Genomic DNA, 17,529 nt, shown 5'->3' with positions numbered 1-17,529 from the left:
AAAATTTACTAGTGGGGAGGGGAGGAAATGTATGTAGTCATAGGTTAATGCTATAAGCTTTTGCTTACCAGTTAATTGGTTAATCGACTACACTAATATATTCCTAGTATTATGTAGTGCATACATTCCCATCTGCTTAGTGAAAGAAGCAAAAGTCCTGCAGGAAGAAATGTGATCATGCAGTTGGGCTGCACCATAAACCATACATCCAGGAAAGCAGTTACCAGACAGGCTGCATGGCCAGGTTTTGATACTACTTGCTGCCTTGATTGCTTTACATTGCATTTTCAGTAGTGTTTTTTAATCTTGTATCTAGTTAATTGTATACCTGAAAAATCCTGTGCTGCAATATGATAGAGGGATTACATAGACCTTTTTTTACTTGTAATTTTAAGGTTTGTTGTACAGTTTTAGATTTTTGAATGCATAATTTACAATGGAGTACATTTTGTGTGTTTTTACAGGATGACATCACCTCGTTTTATAGAATTTGTCTGCAAACATGACAATGTTCTTAAGTGCTTTGTTAACCGGTAAGCCTTCAGAATTTTAATATTTTTATTTGATTAAAATGTTACACTTTCATATTTAATTGTGGTTCAGAGGTGTATGTTGCTGTGTGTACGGTCCTGATTCAGCATGTATTCCAGATACCTCTAACTTTATGCACATGAGTAGGCCTGCTGGACTCTGTGGAAGTACTCCTGTGCATTGGTGTAATATGTACACATACAATTTCAGAAATGAGACTTAAATAAATGAGTATGTAAACAATCATTCTCTATTTCATATCCCAAAACTTGTTAGGAAGTAACTAGAACTATTGGTTTGTGAGTAGGTGCTATTTCCTACCCTATTCTAAACACAGTACACCTGACAGGTCAAAACTTACCCCTCCAAAAGGAATGCTGAATGAAACTTGCAACCTAGTTTGTCTTCTCTTTATGCTTGGCTGCACCCAAGGTTCCTCTGAGGATTGTGCAGTCAACCACCATGTCCTCTCTAGACAGTCTCTTTTACCTACATTGGCAAGGGATGAGGTAATGCAAGCCTCTCACAAAGTGAATCCAAAAAATTCACTTTATGCAGTGGCAGTGTTTCTTGAAAATATGCTGCAATACATATTTTTTGTTAGCTCTTATAAATTCTTTTTTAGGTATGGTCAGTTCTGTTGTAAGACTTTGATTAAATCTGTGCATTTGCAAATAGTAAACTTCCAATCTAAAACATATTTCTTTCAGAAACCCCAAAATAATTTTTGACCACTTTCATTTTCTTCTTGAGTGCCCTGAACTGATGTCCAGATTCATGCACATCATAAAAGCACAGGTAAATGTTAAGCATAGTTTATTTTCATCTTTACTATAACACTTTCATTTGAACACTTATGAGATACTGTATGGCTCTAAAGAGTGAAGGTTAACTGCCTTGGGTATTTGAGCTTAAGCAAATAGGTTGTAATATTTGGTAGGGTGAACTTTTTTTAACTTAAAAATAACTGAATTACATTTGAGACAACTTTGACCAGCTGTGGGGCCCATACCTGTATAATAATTAATCTATCTCTTCAACTTATAACTCTACTAAGGCTGTACACTTCAGTAAGATATGTTGCCAGGACACTCCCTTGCTCTCTTTAGCAGATAGTCTTCAACCTTTTACACCCATGATCACTTTTTAAATGTCAGGGCAAGCCAAGATCTACCCCATCCCTTCCCCAAGACCCCACCCCTTCATTGAAGCCTCACCCACTCCATTCCCCTCCTCTCCATCATTTGCTGTCCCCTGCCCTTACTCACTCTTACTGGGTTGAGACAGGAAGTGCGGGTTCTGGGGTGGGAATGAGAGGTTTGCGTGTGGGAAGGGGTGAGAGGTGCAAGCTCTGGGAGGGAATTTGGGTGCAGGCGGAGGTGGAGAAGGGGATGCTGGTTCAGGGAGGAGGCTCCAGGCTGAAGAGTGTTGGGGTCAGGTGGAGGGTTTGGGTGCTGAGCAAGTCCCAGGCTTATGGATGTGAGGGTGCAGAAGTTTGGGTTGAGGTGTATGAGGGGCTCAGGGCAGGGGGTGTTGGGAATATGATAGTCTCAGGACACAGATTTGCAGTGTGTGGATGGTGGAAGAGTGTTGTGGCAGAAGACTGGGGATGTGGGGGGTACAGGAGTTTGGGGATGTGAGTGGCTCAGGGCAGGAGGTTTGGGGTGTATGATAGGCTCAGGGTTGGAGCCTGTGGAGGGGGCGCAGGAGTGTTATGAGTGCTGCAGCCAGATGGAGGCTTGACTCCAGTTGGAGGCTTGTTGGCCAGGCTTCATTTTTAAAATACAATTATTATGTAACAAAACATTTCAGTGTTGTCTTAATTTATGGGAGGGACGGGGAACCTGTTTTGTGTCGGGCCACTAACCCTCAGAAAAATCAGTCGGGGACCACCCAAGTGAGATGCAAAAACACAACCCCTTCAAAACTCCCCAAGCCTCACTGATGTAGCCCCAACTGAGGCACTTCACTCCCCTGGCACTTCAGCCCCATGGAGAGGGGATGGGGTAGGTAGGACTGAGGTTCAAGTCCTCAGGTTAGATTAACTCTTCTGAGTTCCAGGGTTAGTGGAATTTGTAGGCTCCTGTATCCTCTGAGGTGCGGCCAAAAATGAGGGATCCAGTGTTTGGAACAGGGTTGCCAGTGAGTGGGAAAAGGGATGGGGTTGCAGAATCTGGGTGGAAAATAGGGTATAGGAGCAGGGTGCTGGCTGGTGTCTCTAGAGGACAGGGTTGAGGATCTCTGGGTAGCACTGGACCCGCACCCACACACACAGCCTCCCCAGAGCATGGGGAAGGAAGGGAAGACAAGAAAGTGGGTGTGCTGCTGTTGCTGGGCTCCCCATGGTGTTTCAAAGCGGCAGTGCCTCATGGAGCCCAGGATAGCTGGGGAGTCTTCAACTGATCCCAGGCTCCACATAGGGCTGCTGCTTTGAAATGCCACGTGCAGCCTGGGGACACCTCAAGCTGGGTCTGGGGTGCACATGGCGTTTTAAAGCAGCAGTGCCATGTGGAGCCCCAGGTGTGGTCCCAGGCTATAAGCAGTGTTGCCTCTTTGAAGTGCCCACACTTCCTGTCTCTATCTGATAGAGCATTTGCTTATCGAATAGTCGACTAGGCCTTTACATCCCTAGTGTGGAGAGGATTTCCCTCTCCTCCATAGTTCACAAAGCAAGAGGTTTATTTTAAGAAATTAAAGATTTTTATCAACCCACTTCTATCACAATATGACTAACTTTTCAGAAGAGGTTTTGAGGGGTATGCTATTGAGAGTTCCTGGATGATTTTCAATTGTATTCCATATTCTGTTCAGCCAACCCCCATATCCTAGCCACTAAAACTTCTGCTAAGAAATAATTAGAGAGGAGAGAGCACATCCTTTTTTCAGACCTCGGTCTCAGCGGAATCCCCTAACAATTGCTCAGAGTTGTTTTAATGTCATAAGTCAAACAAGATGGAACTACATTCCTGGTGAGATCTGCTGAAAAAGATGTCCTTTTATATGGGTTTCTAGGGAATCCTGTCTGTTTCTGTTTCCTTAGGTTGTCTTTGTTGTTTAATTGGAGGTCTCAAAAGTACTTTAATTACTGTAAATCATATCTTTTATTGTCATTTTGTTGACCTCAATGACTTTTTTATCAAGGGGGCTATACTAGTTTTTTGTTTCTATCTTACAATAGCTTCTGCTTTTTAGTTCCAAGATAAACCTGCAATGGTAGATAAAACACCAGATGAATAAGGTTTTAAATATTGAATTTCTAAATCAGTGATTAATGGACCCTACAATAAAACATTGAGAATCTAGCAATGCAGGGTTTGTGTGTTGTGAGTGGAGGTGGGTCCATGATACTTTTCCCTTATTAAATGGTTGGCTATAGGAAACAGAAAACTAGAGCAGTTTCAGATTAAGGCCTTGTCTTTGCTATTGCATTTGAATAAGTTTGTAACCACTTAGCCATAAACATGATTTGTCTCCACAACTTTGTTCATACTCAGCTGCCACGTTCGATAACCAACAGTGTGGTATTCTTCCAGAAACCTAGTTTGCCATATGATTGTCTTCCTGTAATCCATTCTGCATTTATTCTTTTTCTGCTGTGTGTGGAAAGGATGTCTAAGCCTGCTGGTGTAATTGGTGAGGCCAGTCCTACTTCCCTGTGCATATAACTTCCAATGCTGCTTCTGGCATTTTCTCTATGCTTTCTGGTGCCTGCTGAGATGTGTGGGATAGCTGTTCATATTTGCCAGAATACACTGATGCAGATAGCATAGTAAGTTCACATGCACACTTTGTATTTTAACTGTAGCTGTGAAATGGAAAGGATGTACTGAGACAAACACAGAAGTGGGTCTCATGTTTGATGAACTGGTTTCAAAAACATGGTTGTGCTTGTATGATGAGGGCCTAACTTGGGTCAAAACCAAACCAGACATACTGAATTTATCTCATAGTAAATCACTTAAAAAACATACTTAGTTTAAAAGGTTCAGAGGTAGTCGAGTTAGTCTGTAACAGGAAAAACTTTAAAAACAACAAATAGTTTAGTAGCACTTTAAAGACTAACAAATCATGTAGATGGTTTAGATAAGTATACTTAGTTTACTTATTTACAGAGGATCTCTTCCATCATCCTATTCAGTGAAGACTTATTATTGCCAGGTAGTATTGATTATAGCCTCATTAGCGTGGAGGATAAATGAGGAATAAAGATGGAAGCATATGTATATGCTAACTAGACAATGTGAAGGACAGTTTCAAAAAAAACCTAGTTCATGAGAATTCATTATTGAATTTGAAAGTGAACTAATTGGTTGCAAATGTATTCAATTACAAATTTAATGTTCAGAGTGCCAGGGACATAAGCGTATGAATTGTTAATTGTTGTCTTTCCCAAATGCAGAAATAAGCTATAAAAATGTGTATTCTTTTAGTAGGATTAGTGCTTGATTTTACTTTTATTCTCTTTGTGAAATCTTGTTGAAATGTCTGTTGTTCTGTAATGAAGTCCTTCAGTGGCAGTTAATATTAAAAGTGATTTTATCAATGCTTTGACCACCAGTTTTGAAAATGATCGACTAATATGTTGGGCATGTTTCACTTGTTTTGTAGCCCTTCAAAGATCGCTGTGAGTGGTTCTATGAACATTTGCATTCTGGACAACCAGATTCTGATATGGTGCACAGACCCGTCAATGAAAATGACATCCTGTTGGTACATAGAGGTATTATCTTGCAAGGAGAAGAGTGCATATATAAAATGCATAATATTTTGTGGTTCTTTCTTTTAAGATACAAAATTAATTAGTGTTTTGTATTTAGATTCTATTTTTAGGAGTAGTTGTGAAGTTGTGTCTAAAGCAAATTGTGCAAAACTAAAGCAGGGGATTGCTGTGCGTTTCCATGGTGAAGAAGGCATGGTGGGTATATGCATTTTTTCTTTATATACATAAAAATATTTGTACTAATTCTAACTAAAATTGGAATCTACATGAAATGTTAATAATACTCCATTTTGGTTACTCATTTTGTTAAACCATTTGTAAAATTAAATTTCTTTTATGCTCTCTTTATTCTTTTGACATGTAGGGTCAAGGAGTGGTTCGTGAATGGTTTGATATCTTATCCAATGAGATAGTTAATCCAGATTATGCATTGTTCACCCAGTCAGCTGATGGTATGTTGGTATATCTTGTTCTTCTAACCTGAATGTTTGCTGAAGCAAAATTTAATAATCCAAAGAAAAGGTCAGATAAGAGATTGATAATGTTCGTTCATTATCAGTTAAGATTTAATGGATGGAAAATTTTTTCCTAATAAAGAAATAATGTGCACTATCCATTAACTATAATTGAGAACTAAGCAATTTTTGTAGGTTGAAGTGTTTCTGACTGACTCGCCAATATTGCTCGCTCTTTGGCATGGGTAGAGACATTTTATCTTGGCTCTTCTTGAGTTCCCAGTTTAATCTTCCTTTATTTCTCCTGATCGCAAGACATACCTCACACAGCAGAAGCAGGAGAGTGCTGTATTTCCCCTTACAGTTACTTGTATGTCTGGGCTGGTACAGGTAGGACCTGGGGAGATTTTTATCACTTCTTGACCTCAGTCGCACAGCTGATTTCTACAGTAAAAATAGCAGTTCGTCTCCCCAGAACTGCTCTCTTGTGCCTGGATTCTTGTCTCCTCTGCAAAAGATCTAGCTGCAAAACTGTCTTCAGCAGTGGGGAATAGAGATGTAAGTGACTACTCCACTATACGAGATACGTAAGTTTATTGGATAGTTGACTAGTGATGTGACTAATCACTTCCTCTCCTCTTGCGGTCCCATCAGAGGGTATGTCTAGACTATATGGCTCTGTCGACAGAGCCATGTAAACTAGTTTACCCGGCATAGGCAAAGAATCTACATGGGGAAGCCTTTGCCGACCAATTCTGCAAGCCTTGTTTCATGAGGCATAAGGAATCAATCGGTCGTCAAAGGCTTCCCCAGCCGACCGATCCGTGTCTAGACTACCGCACTGTGCCAGATCAGCTGATTGTCAGCACAGTGTGGAGGCCATGTTTAATGAAGCGGGGATTATTGAAATCCCTGCTTCTTTGCCTATGCTGGGTAAACTAGTTCACATGGTTCTGTCGATGGAGCCATGTAGTCTAGACATACCCAGAGGCAGCAAGGGATGGGGAGCAGGAGCCGGTGCTGGGGGGAGGTGGCTTAAAAGCCTATTCCCCCAGCACTGTCTCTCCGGGGGCGGAGGGGAGGAAGAGATGAAGGCATAGCGGAAACAGTATGAGCGGGGACTGAAGTAGTCTCTGCTTGCGCCGCTCCTGCAATTCTGCTTTTAAAACGTACAGAGTCCCAGTGGGGCTCCTGTAAATTTCAAAGTCTCAAACACCACAGGGAATGTGGGGCCAGTCCCCCGCTGGTCCTGCATTCCCTTTTGAAGTGTACAAGAACCCCATTGAGGCTCTTGTACATTTTAAAGGCTGAGGTGCCGCAGGGAGTTTGGGGCCAGTGGGAGAGTCCCCCTCTGGCCCATGTTCCCTGTGGGGCTCTTGCTACAGATCAAAGGCAGAGGTGCCCTTATAGACTAAATCAAATAGTTGATGGATATCCCATCAATCATAGAATACTTAGGACTGGAAGGGACCCCGAGAGTCCAGTCCCCTGCCCTCATGGCAGGACCAAATACTGTCTAGACCATCCCTGATAGACATTTATCTAACCTACTCTTAAATATCTCCACAGATGGAGATTCCACAACCTCCCTGGACAATTTATTCCAGTGTTTGACTACCCTGACAGTTAGGAAAGTTTTCCTAATGTCCAACCTAAACCTCCCTTGCTGCAGTTTAAGCCCATTGCTTCTTGTTCTATCCTCAAAGGCCAAGATGAAGAAGTTTTCTCCCTGCTCCTTATGACACCCTTTTAGATATCTGAAAATGGCTATCATGTCCCCCCTCAGTCTTTTCTTTTCTAAACTAAACAAACCCAATTCCTTCAGCCTTCCTTCATAGATCATGTTCACTATATTCCTTCCTAGACAGTTGCTTCCCATTCTGTATGTGTGAAACTGATTGTTCCTTCCTAAGTGGAGCACTTTGCATTTGTCTTTATTAAACTTCATCCTGTTTACCTCAGACCATTTCTCCATTTTTGTCCAGGTCATTTTGAATTACGACTCTATCTTCCAGAACAGTGGCAACCCCTCCCAGCTTGGTATCATCTGCAAACTTAATAAGCGTACTTTCTATGCCAATATCTAAATCGTTGATGAAGATATTGAAGAGAGCCGGTCCCAAAACAGACCCCTGCAGCACCCCTCTTGTTATACCTTTCCAGCAGGATTGTGAACTATTAATAACTACTCTCTGAGTACAGTTTTCCAGCCAGTTATGCACCCACCTTATCGTAGCCCCATCTAAGTTGTATTTGTCTAGTTTATTGTTAAGAATATCATGCGAGACCATATCAAACGCCTTACTAAAGTCTAGATATACCACATCCACCGCTTCTCCCTTATCCACAAGACTCGTTATCCTATCAAAGAAAGCTATCAGATTGGTTTGACATGATGTATTCTTTACGAATCCATGCTGGCTGTTCCCTATCACCTTGCCACCTTCCAAGTGTTTACAGATGATTTCCTTAATTACTTGCTCCATTATCTTCCCTGGCACAGAAGTTAAACCAACTGGTCTGTAGTTTCCTGGGTTGTTCTTATTTCCCTTTTTATAGATGGGCACTATATTAGCCCTTTTCCAGTCCTCTGGAATCTCTCCTGTCTCCCATGATTTTTCCAAAGATACCTCCTCACGGAGCTGATAGAGTATTCTAGGATGCATTTCACCAGGCCCTGGTGACTTGCAGGCATCTAACTGTTCTAGGTGATTTTTAACTTGTTCTTTTTTTATTTTACCTTCTAAAACTACCCTCTTCCCACTAGCATTCATTATGTTAGGCATTCCTTCAGACTTCTCGGTGAAGACTGAACAAAGAAGTCATTAAGCATCTTTGCCATTTCCAAGTTTCCTGTTACTGTTTCTTCCTCCTCACTGACTAGTGGGCCTACCCTGTCCTTGGTCTTCCTCTTGCTTCTAATGTATTTATAAAAAGTTGTCTTGTTTCCTTCTAGTCCTGTAGCTAGTTTGAGCTCATTTTTTACCTTTGCCTTTCTAAACTTACCCCTGCATTCCTGTGTTGTTTTCCTATATTCATCCTTTTTGATTTGTCCTACTTTCAATTTTTTATAGGACTCCTTTTTTTATTTTTAGATCATTCAAGATCTTGTAGTTAAGCCAAGGCGGTCTTTTGCCATATTTTCTATCTTTCCGATGCAGCAGAATAGCTTGCTTTTGGGTCCTTAACAATGTCCCTTTGAAAAAGTGCCAACTCTCCTCAATTGTTTTTCCCCTCAGTCTTGATCCCCATTGGACCTTACCTATCAGCTTTCTGAGCTTACCAAAATCCGCCTTCCCGAAATGCATTGTCTTTATTTTGCTGTTCTCCCTTCTACCCTCCCTTAGAATTGTGTGTTCTATGATTTCATGTTCACTTTCACCCAAGATGCCTTCCACTTTCAAATTCTCAACCAATTCCTCCCTATTTGTTAGGATCAAATCTAGAACCGTCCCCCCCCTCTCCTCCGGTAGCTTTTTCAAACTCCCGAAATAAAAAGTTGTCTCTGATGCAGTCCAAGAATTTATTGGATAGTCTGTGCCCCGCTGTGTTATTTTCCCAGCATATATCTGGATAGTTGAAATCCCCCATCACCACCAAATCTTGGGGTTTGGATGATATTGTTAGTTGTTTAAAAAAAAAAAAAAGTCTCATCCACTTCTTCCAGCTGGGTAGGTGGCCTGAAGTAGACTCCTAGCATGACATCACCCTTGTTTTAAACCCCTTTTAGCCTAACCCAGAGACTCTCAACATTTCCGTCTCCTATGTCCATCTCCACCTCACTCCAAATGTGTTCATTTTTAATATATAAGGCAGCACCTCTTCCCTTTTTTCCCTGTCTATCCTTCCTGAGCAAGCTGTACCCTTCCATACAAACATTCCAATCGTGTATTATCCCACCAAATTTCTGTGATGCCAACAATGTCATAATTGTACTTATTTATTAACACTTCTAGTTCTTCCTGCTTATTACCCATAATTCTTGCATTTGTATATAGGCATCTAAGATACTGATTTGACCTTGCCTCCCAGTTTTACCCTGACCCTCCTTTCTCTCTGCCATTATAACCCATGCTCCCTCTCATTTCCAAACCATCTCCTAGGTCTCCATGTTCTCCACTTACCTGTGGGCTTTGCTTACCTGTCCCTGTCAAATCTGGTTTAAAGTCCTAGGTTAGCCAGTCTGTCCAAATAGGGTCTTCTCCTCCTAGAAAGGTTAACTAACCAACCATGCAATTAGTTAATCTTAATTTAACATTTCTAGGGGGCCTGCCTCACTTACTCCTATCAGCTTCCTAGGAAACTGCAAAGAGAACCCAGCCAGCTAATGTTGAATCCTGAAAGCTGCAAAACATTTTTTAGGAAGGTGTGTGGAAGGGATTGAACTTTCCTGTCACCATGCTTCAAATAGAGGAAAAAAATGGTTAAACTCTACTCCTGCAAACACTTAAAGTATGTTTACTGTTTTAGCCATGTGAATAGCCATGAAATTGCATATGTAAGTAAAGTTATGCCCGTACATAAGTACTGTAGGGGGTGGGACCTATTCATTAAAGGTTTAGAGAACATGACCTATGAAGCCAGGCTTCATGAACTGGGCTTGTTTAGTTTGGAAAAAAGAAGATTAAGGGGGGACATGATAGCGGTTTTCAAATATCTAAAAGGGTGTCACAAGGAGGAAGGCGAAAATTTGTTCCTCTTGGTTTCTGAGGACAGGACAAGGAGTAATGGGCTTAAAGTGCAGCAGGGGAGGTTTAGATTGGACATTAGGAAAAAATTCCTAACTGTCAGGGTGGTAAAATATTGGAATAAATTGCCAAGGGAGGTGGTGGAATCTCCCTCTCTGGAGATATTTAAGAACAGGTTAGATAGACATCTGTCAGGGATGGTGTAGACGGAGCTTGATCCTGCCTTGAGGGCGGGGGGCTGGACTCGATGACCTCTCGAGGTCCCTTCCAGTCCTATTATTCTATGATTCTATGATTACTTTATAATGAAGGCATATTTAAAAGTCCCTGCGATTGTCTTTTTAAAATTCCATTCAACCCATTTTTCTTTTCAAAATCACTTCATTCAGCAGAACAATAGTATGGAAATTATAATCTGAATTAGATTGTGTTTAAAAAACAATAACAATTTTTTTTTATTTATCGATCATGTATACCCTTCAGTGTTTCATATAATCAAAACAAATAGATTAACTACATGGGTGTAGGACTAAAAATAGCTTTGAAGTATACTACAGGTGAAAATAGCTCAGGGGTGGGCAAGAGAGTCTCTGCAGACCAGATCCGGCCTGCCAAGTAGGTTGATCCAGCCTATGGATGCCCTGCTGCTCCCGCACTCCCAGGCCAATCAAAACCTTAGGGACAGGGGAGCGTGCAAAGTTTCCTCCTCTCTCCAAGAGCGTATAGTGCCTAAAGTTAGCTTCCAGTTGTTCAGAACAGGGGCTGGGGTAGGGGTTGAGGGACTTCGCACTCTCCCCAAGGCCCTGATTGGCATTGGGCTGGGGGAGTGTACAAAGTCTCCTCCCACGCTGTGAGGGGCGCATGATGCTTAAGGGGAAACTGCCAGCTGTTCAGAACAGCTGGCAGCTCTCTCTAGGCACTGGGGGCAATCAGGGTGTGTGGGTGGGGGAGCACGCAAGTGTCTTGGTTCCGCCCCTTCCACCTGAGACCCACCCCCCTTCTGAGGCAGCCTGGGGCCACTTAAAAAATGTGTGAAGTTACCCCCCCTCCCCCGTTAAAAAGTATTGGCCACCCTGGTATAATTACACTTAAAGTAGTTGTTTGGCTCTAATTATAGTCTGTTGAACAATGTATGCTAATTGTAAAAATCTGGAGAATTTGCTTCAATTTTTTTGTTGCATAGACAAATATTGAGAACTTGAAACTACATGCTTAAATCTCAGTTATACGAAGAAATATTTCCTTCTACTTTTTCACAGTGTCTCATTTTTACTATTGTAAGTTGTCCATGTTTTTGCTAAGCATGTTTTATTATTTGTCTGGATGGCCTTTAATTATACTTTAACTCCAAACAATCAATAGTGTAAATATTTCTGAAGAAGGGAATTCAAACTTTTCTCCAATTTAATAGATTGAGTGGTCTCGGAAAATGTGTAACTTTTTTGTTTGAAATGTTATGAAGCTGTGTGAAATATTAAAACTAAAACACTGACAAGTTGCCAAAAAGTAATTACAAGTTGTATCCTGTTTTTTCTTTTTTTATATATATACTCTGCCTTATTGTCTACACCAAGAAAATCTATTAGGTTATAGAGTGGGCGTTTATTTTTGTTTTTATCCTACAAACAAATTTCAACTGCTGAGTATATTTCCGATTCAAATTACAGTAAAAATATATATAAGCAGGAGTTGCAAGATACCGGTCAAAACTATAAGTATAATAGAACCTTTTGTTTTATAGGAACAACTTTCCAGCCAAACAGCAACTCTTCTGTAAATCCCGATCACTTGAACTACTTTCGATTTGCTGGACAGATCCTGGGTTTAGCTCTGAATCACAGGCAGCTGGTCAACATCTACTTCACAAGGTCATTCTACAAGCATATTCTTGGTATGGTTCTATTTAAACATCCTGTTTTAGGGATCTAATTCATTTCAGTAAATGAGATAAATGATGTGGCTTGGTGGTACGGTTGTTTGGGCTTTAGCCTTTCATCTTTGGTGACATGTTCAAAAGTGAAAAATGGTGGATGTTAAAGTAAGTTTTTTTTATTTCGTTTATTTTTATGTACATCAGGATTATAGCACAATGTGGCATGACTGGCCTTCTCTGAAGAAAGGCTTAGATTTGAAAATAAAGTTGTTGAAAATGGAAGTACGCTAGCTAAATTGAGGGAGGTATTTTAGTAGAGAGCAACTTAGCAACTTTTGCAATACACCAAGTGGAGAAAGTGGCTAGTTGTTCATTCTTATTAACCAATATATTAAAAACACTTGTGGTTTTTCTTAAAAGATTATGGTGACACTGCTATAACATCTTTAAAGTGTAAATACATATTTTAGGGGTGATTATCTTTTTAAAGAATCATTCTTATTTCGGAGACAAGAAGTAGTCTAGTTAATTTTATTTTTTGTTTCAATGGCATTACAGCCAGCGAGTTCATTGGTTTTATCGTGTAATGGCACCCTCTTGACAAAAAAGCACTGTGTAGATGGTACCTTTTTGCGCAAAACTCCCTTTTGCGCAAGAACCCATATTCCTCAGGGTTTTTGCTCAAAAGGTGCCGTCTACACAGCACTTGTTTGCGCAAAAACCTCTTCCGCAAAAAGGATTGGAAGAGAATATGTAAATGAGTGAGATATGCATATGAGGACTCCATTTGAATTTCCTCGTCCGGAAAAAGTTCAAAGTGTAGCCGTAGCCTTAGAGTTTAGACTTAAGTCTGTCCCTTGGTCCTCAATAAAGGGTGTTTAGTTTGATAATTTTTAGAGAAGTTTGACTACAGTTTTCCAGTAAACAAAAATAGTTCCTTCCCATCTACTTAAGTCAGCTTTGCAAATTTATCAAGGAAACTTGCTACATCTAGGAAAAATCTACTACTACTCATAAATGGTGTCGTTCTCTCTCTCTTCCGCTCCCCCCCCCCCCCCCCCTCAGGTTCTCATCACATTGCATAAGACTAAAGCTGTGGGGTTTTTTAACTACAGGTTGAATCTTTCTAGTACAGCACACTCTGGTCTGGCAACATCTGTGATCTGGCATGATGTCAGATGTAAATGAGTCAACAGTGTGGTGCTGTTGCAAAAAAAGCAAACATGATTCTAGGATGTATTAACAGGTGTGTTGTGAGCAAGACACGAGAAGTCATTCTTCCGCTCTACTCTGCGTTGGTTAGGCTTCAGTTGGAGTATTGTGTCCAGTTCTGGGCACCGCATTTCAAGAAAGATGTGGAGAAATTGGAGAGGGTCCAGAGAAGAGCAATGAGAATGATTAAAGGTCTAGAGAACATGACCTATGAAGGAAGGCTGAAGGAATTGGGTTTGTTTCGTTTAGAAAAGAGAAGATTGGGGGAGGGGGGAGACATGATAGCCGTTTTCAGGTATCTAAAAGGGTGTCATAAGGAGGAGGGAAAAAACTTGTTCATCTTGGCCTTTGAGGATAGAACAAGAAGCAATGGGCTTAAACTGCAGCAAGGGAGGTTTAGGTTGGACATTAGGAAAAAGTTCCTAACTGTCAGGGTAGTCAAACACTGGAGTAAATTGCCCAGGGAGGTTGTGGAATCTCCATCTGTGGAGATATTTAAGAGTAGGTTAGATAAATGTCTATCAGGGATGGTCTAGATAGTATTTGGTCCTGCCATGGGGGCAGGGGACTGGACTCGATGACCTCTCGAGGTCCCTTCCAGTCCCAGTATTTTATTATTCTAGTTAACCAGATGTCCACTTACCATGTGTATGACTAAGTGTCTCATAGTCCCATAAAGTTTATAGCTGGCTCTTAGAGTTCTGTGTTGTTTAGCTCTAATTTACCCCTAATATCTTCAAAGAGCCCAGTGAGCAGTGGAGGTGTTGGTAATGTTGCTAGACAATATCGAACTCCTGTGATTCAGCAAATTCTCTGGTTCAGTGCCAGTCAGGTCCTGAAGGTGTCCAGCTAGAGAGGTTCAACCTGTATTACCAAAATTAACTTTTCCTTTCCCTGACACACAACTTCTCAGTAGTGGTTTATTAGTGCAGCTACAGAAGCCTTTTTACCTTTTGTCCTTTCCACTGGAACTATCTTTGAATCATTATTTAGATGATTAGTTGTATCCTTTCCATAGATTTTAAGAAGATAGTTTAAAAGCACCAATAGAGAGGAAATTATTCTTGCTCAAGTTTCCAAAGGATTTCTTTCCAATTTCTGGTATACCCTTTTAGTTTCATATACACCATAAATCTGATGGGAATTTTTTCATAAGAGATTAATGGCTGCCTTAGATGCCTCAGCACACCACATCCAGCAATAACTCATGTCTTTCTTCAGTAGGAGAAACCTAGTGTCTTAAAGTTGCTCCACATGATAACAGCTTTCAAGTACAGGCAGTCCCCGGGTTACGTACAAGATAGGGACTGTAGGTTTGTTCTTAAGTTGAATCTGTATGTAAGTCGGAACTGGCGTCCAGATTCAGCCGCTGTTGGAACTGATCAGTTTCAGCAGCGGCTGAATCTGGATGCCAGTTCTGACTTACATACAGATTCAACTTAAGAACCCCGGGCGTCCCCAAGTCAGCTGCTGCTGAAACTGATCAGCGGCTGATTCCAGGAAGCCGGGGGCAGAGCAGCTCTGCCTCGGGCTTCCTGTAGTCAGCCACTGGTCAGTTTCAGCAGCGGCTGACTTGGGGATGCCTGGGGCAGAGCAGCTGGGGTGCTGCTGGGTTGCTCCAGTAGTGCTGCTCCTCGGCGCTACTGGAGCAACCCAGCAGCGCCCCAGCTGCTCTACCCCAGGCGCTGTGGGCAGAAAAGCCTGGTCTGCTGGTGTGGGAGGGGGCACTAGCTGCACCCACCCCTCTCCCCCACAGCAGACCAGGGAGACGCGGAGCAAAGCCTCGGAGGACGCCCGCAGTGGGACAGCCGCGGCGCGCCTGGGCTGTCCCGCTGCGGGCATCCTCCGCGGCTTTGCTCTGCGTCTCCCTGGTCTGACCAGCGGACCAGGGAGACGGGGAGCAGCTTTTCTCGCCCCGGAGAACGCGGGCGGCGGGACCGCGGCTCATCTGGGCGTCCCGCCGCTCCTGTCCTCCGGGGTGAGAAAAGCCCCGTTCGTAACTGCGGATCTGACGTAAGTCGGATCCGCGTAACTCGGGGACTGCCTGAACCTAAAAGGGTGTTACAAGGAGGAGGGGAAAAATTATTCTCTGATAGAACAAGAAGCAATGGGCTTAAATTGCAGCATGGAAGGTTTAGGTTGGACATCAGGGAAAACTTCCTAACTGTCAGGATGGTTAAGCACTGGAATAAGTTGCCTAGAGAGTTTTGTAAAATCTCTCTCTATCACTGGAGATATTTAAGAGCAGATTAGATCTGTCAGGGATGATCTCGATCAGGGGTCATTGGCAACCTTTTCAAACTGAAGAGCCAAACTACATCAAAATTCACAACACGTGAGCCAGTATAAGAATGCCCATTTGCATGACTGAAAATATACAACTTTCTTTATAATTGACATAATGATTAATAGCATAAATGAAACATTGTACTCAACGACTTTATTTAATGGGACTTCTGTTGCATCTTTTCACATCATCACTGGTCAAATTCAGCTTCATGCATGCATTCAGGCTCTCTTCTGACAGTCTTGAGTGCAAATTACCTTTGATGTGATTCAAATGAGAGAGCCTGCTCTCCCACACACAGGTGGAGCCAAACATTGAAAGTAAGGCCAAGCTGATATTCTGCATGGTGTTGTATGTGATAGGAAGTTCTTTCCAAGATTGCAGAATCACGTTGTCATCGTGCTCCAATTTCTTCGTCAGCCCATTTGTGCAGTTTTGCCAATTCTGCACATTGTCGAGCAAGGCATTCTAAATCAGAATTCAGCTTGACAAATTTATTCCACCCAGATATCGGACTCCTTGAAATCTTCTATTTCTGTTTCCAGATCGCTGACTGGAATGACTGTCAAATCTAGTTCTTCAACAGATGCTTTATGTGGATAAACTTAACAGCAGAGCTCTGTGTTTGCAAAAGTCAACAAAACAAGACTTTAATGCCATCAGGAGCTCAGAAATAAACACAGCAAGCTGCTGCAAATCAAGGCTGTTACTTGCATTCTGTCTCTGACACGAATCACAAAACATTCATAATTTTTCAAAATGTAGCAGTCTGCCCATCTCGGTATCTTTGACGAAGACGGTCAGTTTTGACTGAAATTCATACACTACCTGCTGCAGAGTCAGGACTGTATTTCCTTGCTCTTGTAGCTTTAAGGTTCAACTTATTCAAATGACCGGTAATGCTGACGAGATAGTAAAACTTCAGCAGCCAGTCAGTCAGAAAGGTTGGGGTATTTGACACCCTTCATATCCAGAAATTAATCTCATTAATGCAGGTGGCAAAGCGAGACACAACTTTGCCATGAGATAACCAGTGACCATTGCTGTGCATTATTAGATGGGGGTATTTGGAATCTCCTTCCTCAAGGAGTGACTAAAATTGATGGTCATTAAGGGCTTGAGCAAGAATCCAATTGACAATGTGAACAGCCAGTCCTGTTATATTTTTGAGTTCAGTTCCACAAGATTGTGCACAAAGTGCTTCTTGATGTACAATGCAATAAAGTTCAAAATTGGGCAGTTCAGCTATTCTGACAGAAGAGTAAGGAAACTCCTGTATTTGCTGACCATGCTAGGTGCACTGTCTGTACAAATAGACACAAGATTATCCAACTGTATTTCTTGCTTGTTTACAAAGTTCATCACAATTTTAAGAATGCCTTCACCCCTTTTTTGATAATCTGTCATTTCTTTGCACAGCATTTCCACAAATGTAACATCCCAGTATACATAACAGATTAACATTACATATGTCGGTTGTCTCGTCCAAAGCAAACAAAAATAAGTAGCTGTACTCAAATTTTGCATTTGTTCCTTGTCGATTTGATGGGCCATTTTCACAGCTCTGTCATGAACTATTTTTGCTGATAGGCCATTATCTTGAATTTTCTGTAAGATTTTTGTCTGTGTTGTGAAATTTATCAATAAAAGGCTTCCTCACTGGAATAATATTGTATGAGCCTGCAAAACTTGAGGAGTTTGTTCCCACCCTTTTTTGACCATGCCAGCAGGCTATTTTGCTGAACGTTCATTTTTTGCTGAAG

The 17,529-nt window shown here is 41.6% G+C and overlaps 1 protein-coding gene across 3 annotated transcripts in view; it reads left to right on the top strand.

The window, feature by feature from the left end:
* The window catches only part of HACE1 (HECT domain and ankyrin repeat containing E3 ubiquitin protein ligase 1), a 92,438-nt gene that overhangs the window by 47,784 nt on the left and 27,125 nt on the right, over positions 1-17,529 (top strand). For all 3 annotated transcript variants that reach the window (XM_075923937.2, XM_075923936.2, XM_075923939.2), the window contains exons 13-18: positions 465-533; positions 1,242-1,329; positions 5,140-5,251; positions 5,349-5,446; positions 5,616-5,703; positions 12,136-12,285. In XM_075923937.2, coding sequence (XP_075780052.1) covers positions 465-533; positions 1,242-1,329; positions 5,140-5,251; positions 5,349-5,446; positions 5,616-5,703; positions 12,136-12,285 — 605 coding nt within the window. The remainder of the gene's footprint in view (positions 1-464; positions 534-1,241; positions 1,330-5,139; positions 5,252-5,348; positions 5,447-5,615; positions 5,704-12,135; positions 12,286-17,529) is intronic.

Source organism: Pelodiscus sinensis, chromosome 3 (assembly GCF_052426305.1).
Source record: "Pelodiscus sinensis isolate ZL-2025 chromosome 3, ASM5242630v1, whole genome shotgun sequence".
NCBI lineage: Eukaryota > Metazoa > Chordata > Testudines > Trionychidae > Pelodiscus > Pelodiscus sinensis.
Note: the sequence above shows the minus strand (reverse complement) of the source record. Positions and strands in the feature narration are given on the sequence as shown.